The sequence below is a fragment of the Danio rerio genome, chromosome 2 (assembly GCF_049306965.1).
Source record: "Danio rerio strain Tuebingen ecotype United States chromosome 2, GRCz12tu, whole genome shotgun sequence".
NCBI classification, from domain to species: Eukaryota; Metazoa; Chordata; class Actinopteri; order Cypriniformes; family Danionidae; genus Danio; species Danio rerio.
Genome location: NC_133177.1, coordinates 45,339,149 through 45,349,604, shown reverse-complemented (window position 1 = coordinate 45,349,604; position 10,456 = coordinate 45,339,149). Strand labels below are relative to the sequence as shown.

The 10,456-nt window shown below is 37.1% G+C and overlaps 1 protein-coding gene across 4 annotated transcripts; it reads left to right on the top strand.

Annotated features, from left to right (window-relative positions):
* The first annotated feature begins 334 nt into the window (after positions 1-334).
* On the top strand, positions 335-9,671 carry si:dkey-7l6.3. 4 transcript variants are annotated; one of them, XM_073929060.1, is made up of 6 exons: positions 335-375; positions 467-800; positions 1,380-1,458; positions 4,544-4,614; positions 4,780-4,884; positions 9,380-9,671. In XM_073929060.1, the coding sequence occupies exons 2-6, from the start codon at positions 495-497 to the stop codon at positions 9,464-9,466; spliced, it is 648 nt and encodes a 215-aa protein (XP_073785161.1). In that variant the 5' UTR covers positions 335-375; positions 467-494; the 3' UTR covers positions 9,467-9,671. The 4 variants fall into 4 exon arrangements, with proteins under 4 accessions (XP_073785161.1, XP_073785152.1, XP_009297012.2 ...); XM_073929051.1 differs by having other exon boundaries at positions 4,780-9,671; XM_009298737.5 differs by having other exon boundaries at positions 4,544-4,884.
* The last annotated feature ends 785 nt before the right edge of the window (positions 9,672-10,456 follow it).

Below are 10,456 nucleotides of genomic sequence, written 5' to 3'. Positions count from 1 at the left end.
GTCAATTAGATCCACTTAGATACAGAAAAGATCAATTTAAAACTATTGTTAGTCATATGAACATTTTAACATTACTGTTATTATGTCGCAGTAACATCAGTGAAATTAAAAACAAAAAATATTAATTTACACAAGTAAATACATGGACTCAATCATGGGCTAAAAATATGATGATTTCTATGCGCACAGATTACATGTGGGCCTAAGTTAGCGCTATATTTTTTTTATATTATGTTGGGGGGTTTGTTTTGAACACTGTCCACATGACTTTTATTTTGACGAAACATCTGACCGAAGCCCACCGGAAACGACATCAGCCTCCACTAACAACAGTAACCTTTACAAGGTTTTGGACCAAAAATCAAAACAACGCAGGTCAGTGTCGCTTTTTTACTACAGAGAAATCATCTGTCACCGTATTTTAAGTGTGTACACTAACGAGTACGCTTGACCGCTGTATCTACAGGCGGCCACAACGCAGAGGACCGTGAAGGATGGCGAATTACCGGGCGTTTCACACCCAACTCGCGACCATCATGGAGACACTGACTCGCGCCGCGGTGGCGGAAATCTGCGAGCTCGTAGACGACGGATACGCGGTTTTACACATCGAGATCTCGCGCCATCAGAAGGAGAACGAGGAGCTCCGGCGGAAACTGCAGCTCATTGAGTCGATCGTGGCGGCACGGGGGTACAGCGAGGAGAGCTCGGTAACGCGGGACAACAGTGCCCGAGAACCGCTGCTAGACCGGAAAACACCCGGAGGAGGAGAGTCGAGCAGCCGGGCCACAGCACTGGAGGTCAGATGACCGTCTGTTTATATATCGAGTCATTGAAAATAATCATGAGACCACTTGACGCTGGTATACCAGTCTCTCTTTTCATTTAAATTTAGTCATTTAGATTTTTTTAGGACAATAAAAGTTGTTGGTAAAAATTAATGTTTTCATTTGTTGTGTTTCAAAAACACGATTATTCCAACAAATAATAATGTCTTAACTCTTCTAAAGTTGAATCATTAGTACTGTGCTGTCTAAAAATTATGGTACGGATGAAACATCACATCTCTTTGCTTGTTTGTTTTATACTAAAGGCTCCAAGTTATTAACATAGTTTAAAAAATAGTTTTACTCAAACTACTGATGTTCCTTACAAATAAAAAAATTGAGCTTACAACAAAAAGGACCATATTTTCTTGTTTGTTCAGTTTTTAGGTAACAGCAAATTTAAAAATTAGTTTATATATATATATATATATATATATATATATATATATATATATATATATATATATATTGCCATTTTTTAAAGAAATATTGTAATTAAAATTTCATTTATGCATATAATTTACAGTTTTCTTGTTTTTGATGGGATTGCAGGTGCGGGAGTTTCGTGAGGAAGGAGATTTGATCCAAATGCAAATCAAAGAGGAAGGCTTCGAGCATCCGCCACTGGAAGGTGAGTTACCTGGAGTTAAAATTATTGTTAATTTTCTTTATTAGACATCAGCAAAGGAACATATCAAATGAATCACACAAAGTATTTACATTTTACATTTACATTAACATTTAGCAGACGCTTTTATCCAAAGCGACTTACAAATGAGGACAAGAAAGCAATTTACACAACTAAATATGTACATATGTTGGATGGTTAAATATACATGTTTGCATTATAATCTTCCATTATTTATAATTAGATTTCCTTTTAAAAAAATGTATGTAATGGTTATTATATACTGCCCTAATACACTAAATGAGCATTTTACTTTACTTTTTTTTTCTAAATGATCCAGTATATTAGTGCATTAAAATGTTGTATGAATAATCTTGAATTAACAAATAATTAAAATAAACTGTTAAGATATGTAGCTAATGTAAAGTAATGGCTAAAGAACCTTAAACCATAAACACTTCTGACATTTAACAGTTTATATTTTTTATGCTGTCCACTTTATATATTTAATAAGTGCCAGTGTTGTTGTTCATAAGTCATTTCCAGGTTTGTTCAGTGTCAACATTTAGTTCTTCAATTATAAAACAACTTCAGTTTCAGCAACAAAGCAGCTCTCCAGAGGCCAAAAATGTCTTTATTCAGCTAATCAGTTTCTCATCTGATTGTGAAAATGCAATAATATTTACTAAATATATCACTGGACCACACAACCGGTCATTTTTATTTTAATTGAGATTCATACTTAATCTGTAAGCTCTGTTATGACAGTACTTTATTTAGCTGAGATACAACCATTTAAAATCTGCTATCTGAAAGGAAAAAAGAATGTAAATATTGGGAAAATGGCCTTTAAAGTTATAATTCTGTTTGTTTACTGTAGAAAATTCTAATAATTTTTTGGCAAAGAAAATTAGTGCTGCACAATAAATCATTTCAGCATCGATATGGTAATGTGATCTTTCTCCATGGTCACATCACAGGATATGCGATGTTGAGTCTGGATTATAATTCATCATTTGCATGGGTTTTTGAGGCCTGTGAATGTTTGAGGATTTCTAAAGCATTCAGGCCTAAGAAGTTGTTCCATTTGTAACTTTAATTATTATTAATTTCATTGAATTATATATTTTAAATGTGATTATTGAACTAATGTATACCTGAAAACTGTTAGACTCTGTGGAAAACAAAAAAACTGTTATTTTTATTGTTTTATTTCTTTATTGTGTTTATCTATGCTAGACTGTTTAATATATTTTATGCAGATACACTCCCTTACGGAACCATATTAATTAACTTAAAAATGATAAATTCCCTCCAAGTAAAGATTTTTTAGTCGTCTGATCAAATTGTACTCATATCGCATTATACATCGCAAAAAAAAAAACACAACACCCAAAATACTGAAATGTCAGATTTTTCCAATATCATGCAGCCCTAACTTTGACTCATATTGGCTATTGCTACAAACACACAAGTGCAAAATAAGACATGATTTTTGTGCTCCAGGGTCACATATTAAGCACAAACTGACCAAACCAAGGGTGGTGACAAGTATGAATATTACACACTTTAATTGTATGAATTATGTAAATATATTAAAAGTTCAATGTAATGTATAATTATATCAAAATCTATACTTTAATCATTTGTTTTTATGGCACTATAATAATTAGCTTTTGTATATGTGGCGTCACATTTGAGATGAAGAAAAAAAAATTATATAATTAAAGAAAATACAGGACTACAAATAACCCAGAACATTGGTAATGGCATTAAATATAATTGCTTTTCAAGTGTTTTAGATGTTAGTATCAGTATTGTTAGTTTCTAAGATATCTATAAACTAGTGTGCTCTAAAACAGTGACAATTTTCACATTTAGAAGATATAAACTGATATAAACATGTAAAGCTCGTAGTTTGTCACTTAAATGGATCAATGTTTTTTTTTTCATGTCTTTTTTATGTCTGTCTTTAGTTTCTCATGAACTCATTTCACCAAAAGTGATTGCTAAAAAACAACCAAGGTTTTTAGTTGAACAAATGCGTTTACAAATGTAGTAATAAAAATAGAAGAAATGTGTTACAATTAAAGAAAAAAATCACTCCGAAGGGAAATTTCTTTGTAATTATCTAATAGATCAAATTAATTGGAAAAAAAGCTTGGTTCTTACCTTACAAATTAGGTGTTCCCAACAAAGATAAAGAATTTAAAAGTGTTACACAGTATATACTCTAGATTCAATCTATAATAACAATCTATACAAACTAGATTGTATTTAAATTTGGTAATCCTAATTCAAATTGTGTCTACTGTAAGTCAAGTATCGAATCGATAGATCCTCTTCTTGTCAAATGGCCACGTTAAAGTGTTTTAGTCTAATTGATCAGTTTTTTTTTTTTACATAAAATTGTAAGATTTTTCTTTTTGATATAATTTGTTACTTTTCTCATGACAAACATTACATTTTTTGTTTTATTGGGTAAACATATTCACAAATGTAAAATTTCTTCATTATTTCCTAATTTGCAGAATTTTCTTTGTGACTTAAATGGTTTAATTACTACATTACAATATGTTTACAGCAAAAAAAAATTTAAAAACTGAAACTTTTTTATTATCTCATTTTAGTATTATTTTTATTTATTTATGATTGTTCTTGTTTATTACTGTACTAGATGTCACCCATTGTTATGGTTAATATGATTGTATTGTTAAAACACAATTAAAAAAATTAATTCTCACTAATCAAATGCTCTAGTATCAGACATGCCTCGCCCCTTGAGGACTCTTTTCATTTGACGCACTTGAGCTCAACCACTCAAGGGCGGAGCTGTGATAAAAATGAAACGCTATTGGCTGTTTTTTAAAGGGAAGGAGGAGCTACTCTGTGTGTCACCCTGTTCTCAAACCGTTTCTCAGTTGAGATCACGTCAAACTGAATAAAAAATTCACATTTCAAAGCAATTCACAGGACCTTTAATACACGGCATCAAATTTCAGATGTTGAAAAGATGCTAACTTTGGAAGATACATTATGTACGAATAACCAGCAAACCTGAGCTGATCATGCGTGTGTTTCTCCACAGATGAGGATGAGGATGAAGACGAAGGTGAAAGCGTCTCCGCAGCGACTCACGACTCTCCTAAAGCGGATGTAGTTGAGTTGTCAGGACAAGACTCACACACACTCTCGCACTCTCCGGACCAAGACACACACTCTCACACACTCACGTTTGCAGACACTCACTCTGGCGCCGACGAGTCTCAGCACTCCAGCATTGATCTGACTGTTTCTGATAATGCGTCCTTCTCCCTCGCTCAGACCGCTGCATCAGACGCTCGCGCCGCTCACCTCCACCGAGTGTTTCAGGAGGACCTGTGCATGAAGACGGACCTGGATCCGGTTTCTGATTGGGCCACACACTCAGTACGTAACACTCTGGCACACTTACAGAACTCTCCACAGGGAGTCGGCGGCTCAGACTCCATTGTGCCCCATAATTCTCCGTTGTTTGCTGCGCAGAGGCTGGTTGCGCTTGGGAATGTGTCTGGGCTGGGGCTCTACGGGCGTCTGGGCGCTTTACGCGGATGCGGGACCGGCAAGCGGCATTTCATCTGCTCAATCTGTGGGAAGAGTTTCACCACGTCTCAGAGTTTGGACACACACATGCGCATACACACAGGCGAGCGGCCCTATCGATGCGAGCAGTGCGGGAAACGCTTCACACAGTCCGGACACCTCACGGCGCACCAGACCGTCCACACCGGGGAACGACCGTACGAGTGCAGTCGATGCGGGAAACGCTTCGCCGGGAAACAGTATCTGCGCATTCACACTAAAAAACACCATCCCGACCTGCACGCGCTCGCTCAACTACAGTCTCAAACGCAGCAGGACACACTACCCTCAGGGAGTTTGTAGAGATTTCTAGATTCTAGAAGTGTCCTGAGAAGAGTTTCAAATAAAGACCTTCATATTCCAGAGTGTCATTTTGTAGCAGGACTTTTCCCAGGTCTTTATTTTCATAAAATCAAGCAGTGAGATGCATTGAAACACACTGAAGACAGCAGGCGTGCAATAGCAGGATGATGTGAGCACATGAAGACACTGATTTGTTAAGCGTGAAATGTGATCCTGGACCACAGAAGCAGACTCGTGTTGCATTTAGGCATGGACCAGAATAAGGCCGTACTTACACCATGTACAGTTACCCTGAACCAGGCCAAAGCACGCTTGTCACCCCTCCCGTCTCCCCAGTCTACCCGCACTCACATTACATTCGGGCACGCTTATATCACCGATGATGCGCAGTCCAGTAAGCGCTTTCGCTCAGCACAGCGGAGATTTCTCTAGTTATATTGTTTTAGTTGTTTGATATGCAGTGACGCGCAGTTACATATTCCGCTGAACAGATCAGCCACTTTTGAAGCTCATAAACAATCATAAAGCTCTCGTGCTGCAGGAATTAGGAGGTTTGCTGAAGGTGCAGCTGTCGTGCAGTAAGGGGTTTTTGTCTTTAATAATCTACGACAGTTTGTGTTCATTGAACAGAAAGAATGATTAATAAATCCATATTAAATAATCCCCTAAAAGTCACGTCTCGTCTTCAGTTTCGGGCTCAGGCACGCTTTGCACTCACACTACAAGCGTACCATGCCAAAGCCCAAGTGAACTGCGCTCTGGCACACCTCTTCCAACCGGGCCAGGGCCGGCCACGTGAACCGTGCTTGAGCCTGATTCAGAACACTCACTTCTCAAACGATCTGGGAAACGGGCCTGGGCATGGTTTGGATAGCATAGTGTGGGTATGCCCTGATTGTATCATAACCTTGGATAAAAATATCATGGTTTTATGGTATCACGGTTTTGTGATTACTGCTCTAAAATTAGTTTTTTATAATTGTCTGGGTAAAAAAAAACAACCATTTTTTCCCTCATAATATATTATATTTTAAGAAACTAAACAAAATATTTTGGGACCATAAACATGTCAGGCTGAATAATTCAAATAAATCATCCTCATTAGTTTCAAAAACAAAAAAGGTTTGTTAACACCTTAAAAAGGCATCTCTGGATATAAAGTAAAGCCGCTGCACTGTTCAGCTCTAGCGCAGGCCTGGATGTTGGTGCACAAGGGATTTGTTTTTTCAGATGTTTTCTGAATCATGGGCTGACCAGTAGATTTTGATGTGGAGGATCCTTCTCTGCTGGAGATACTTTTGCCCTTAAAACTAAATAGTCGATACAAAACACGTAAAAAAAAAAAAACATTTTAAAACCTTTGTGCCCTGCCAAGTTGCACCAATAATATCCAGCTGCAGACACACACACACGATCTAGCTAGAGGTAAAGCATATATGAATATTCATTATTGGCTGCGTCCGAAACTGCTTACTACTCAGTAGGTACTGCATTTGAATTTAAACGTACTACTCGACCGTTAGAAAAGTACGTTTTATACAGTATGAATGTGAAAAGTATGAATGGAATTCGGACATACTACATCCGCCGTTTTGTCATGGTCACGTGACCTACCTGCGTCAGTTGCGTCGTTTCCATTCATGCCTCATAGGGCATTATGGGATAGCACAGCATGCATGGGATGCGCACTCTAGAATATCGCCGGAAGTAGTACGTCATCCAGGTACTTCTCGCATACTGATTTTCGAAATCTATGAATTCGGACATACTACTCGGCTCGCATACTGATTTTAGCGTACTGTATAGTATGAAAGTATGCGGTTTCAGACGCAGCCATTTATTTTCTTTTTGGATTAATCAGGGGTCGCCACAGCGGAATGAACTGCCATTATGTTTTACACAACAGATGCCCTTCCAGCTGCAACCCATCACTGGGAAAAATCCATACATACACTATGGACAATTTATCTTAACCAATTTACCTATAGCGCATGTAATAGCAACCTTCTTGCGGTGAGATGAGAGTGCTACCCACTGCCATCACGTTGCCATATATGGTTATGACGGATGTTAATGTTATAAACGTCTTCTCAGATCTCATCATCAATATATTTTTATATGTATTGTTAATAAATAGTGTACACAATAAACAATATTGTATTATATTTCACAAATATGGCGATTGAGACAGGCAAAAAGGTCATGTTGTTGCCGATCAGCATTCAATATAACAGACTGAACAGTTCTCTATCAGTCATTATTCATCCGACAGAGTCAATAGCAGATTTGCTAAAAAACATTGGTAAACTAAACAGGTTTCATTTATTTATATAATGGATTCATTAGAATGAAGGAAATTATAGCAGGTTAATATGTATAGGCAGGCTGTAATCCATCTTTACATGTAATGCAAATCTTTACATTTAATAAATGTATAACACTATATTAATATTGTACTCCAGCGATTGAATACTATTTATCTGCTTAAATAATAGTCATACGTGTTTTACTAATTATTTTTATATAAATAATACGAGTACCAAAAGTGCACAGATGTTAAAATGATCGTTACGGTATAATAATGAAACTTTAGCCCCTTTCACACAGTGATACCGGTAAATATCCGGAAAATTTCCGGAACGACTTTACCGGTAAATTCAAAAAGCGCTGTTCACACAGGACGTTACGGAATTTTTCCGGAAAAGAGCATTCACACATCCATCGCAAAATACCGGTAAATTTTGACATCATTAACCAGAAATGACCTCTAAACGCCTGCGCTTGTGTTTGTAAACATTTGACTACATTACAAACTCTTTGAATGGATCAGTATTGAGTACAACTCCAATGAAAACATATAGAGGAACACTTTCGCATGTCGAGATGTTCATGATATGTGTGTGTGCTGGCGCTATGGGCGCTCATGGGCACACGCAAAGCTTGAAGGTAAACAAACAACGGATTATCATAAATGTTTTATCGATATTTATTTACACAGTAAGCATTAAGAAGGAACATAGAAACGTTATCTGACTAACATCAAGCAGCTAAAGGTGTCTGGAAAAATATTCTCATAAACCGTGCGCACGTGAATGCGTCTGACTGTTCTGATTGACTAAAGCAGGTGTCTCACGTCAGCACGTTCTAGACGTGGACACGCTCTTTCCGGCAATCTTCCTTCTGCATTCACACAGCGCAGCATTCCGGCAAATTACCGGTAATGTTACAACTTCTCTTTCCGGAAAATAGCCAGAACGAATTTGCCGGTATTTTCAAAAAGGACCTGTTCACACATACAACCTTTCCGGAAAATTGCCGGTAATTTTCCGGAAAGGTCTGTATGTGTGAAAGGGGCTAATGACTGAAATGGGAAACCCTAAACTGTTGAGAAGGGTCTGTATGCAGACACGATGCAATCTCAGACCGGTGCACTCTCAGCCGCACATGCACATTCAGAGTGATGCAATCTCAGCCGCACATGCGCATTCAGAGTGATGCAATCTCAGCCGCACATGCGCATCCAGAGTGATGCAATCTCAGCCGCACATGCGCATTCAGAGGGATGCAATCTCAGCCGCACATGCGCAATCTGTTAAAACTGTTCAGTCACGTATGGTCTCGATCGCCATATTTGTGAAATACAGTAGGTGGCGATACTGCTCCTAATGAGTTGGTCTTTGTTAAACAAGATAAAAATAGAAGACTGGTCTGTCATTAACCTTATATGGTTCCCCCCTGCCTAGATCATGTGTCCTGGACTGTGTGTGCTGAACCGTGTGTCTGCGGTGTTGCACTAGTGTACACTTTTGGCATAAGCGAGAATTGTTCCTTTTTTTTATACCGTTAAAAATGATCCATGAAGGTTTTTAGCAAAGTTCCTACTGTAAAAGTATACTAAATTTGATTTGATTATTAATGTGCAGTGCTCAGCATTTCATTAATACATCTTTAAAGGGAATTCATTCATTCATTTATTACATTTAGATGTTTCCCTCCTCAGATTACTGATTTCCAGATATCGTCCTGTCCTCACGAATCGCACATCAACGGAAAGCTTATTTACAACATCTCAGCTTCAAAGTATTGACACTTGTCTGTTTTTGTGGTCCAGGATTACAAACGGAGTAGCAGATGAAGGCTACATGAAATGTACAGGATATGTTGTTTTGAGAGTTTGCTATGATCTAAATTAGATATAGATTATACATATATATTTGCAACTAGTCACAGCAGAAGCACTAACTGGATTTGCCTGTGTTGTATTTAATAGAAATAAACAGTTATTTGAGGAATTTTGTGTCTTAAAGTAGTTGTTTTTTTGTTGAAGCTCTGAGATGTTTGAGGGTACAGATGAGCTCATTCTGTGTTATATGACGGTAGATGTGCTGGTATGTATCTTATCGCAATTATATATTATTTACCAATAAAAAGTTAATTATGTAAAAGGAAGCAGGGCCAGGCCAAAATACATAGACATTTATTTAAAAAATAATTATTTATTTTCAAAATGACTAAAAATGGAGATGAGCAATTCCATGCAAATGTCAACCTTGCCATGCGAAAAATTAAGTTTTGGCCAAAATAGCAAAACCGCTTGTGCGTTTTTTTGTGTAGGTTTGTATTCTACAGCGCTTTAAAAATACTCAAAAATGTTTCTGTCAATGTTTTCAAACTATTATATTTGATTTACCAAAGTCACTCGTGGCAATTTCACATCCGTCACATCCATAACAAAGAGACGTCACATCCATAACGACACTTTTTCCTAAGAAATGCAAAAATGTCAAATCAACTAAAATCAGTCATGTTTGTTCTCTAGTGAGCCGACTTTCTCCTGTTGATTAGCATTGTTTCTTTTGAGTTATGCAATTTAATTCACAGAATTCCTACAAAGTATGTTGTATACTGTAAACTTGCAGCCTTTTTTGGTCACATCCATAATGCATGTTTATTTTACTCTTTTAAAATATAAAAATCGTTTACAGATTGATATTTTTCTGCTCCCAAAACTCTGGTCAGTTGTTTTGAAGAAATAAAAAGAGATGCTTCAATATAATGTTAACATACACTTCCTCTG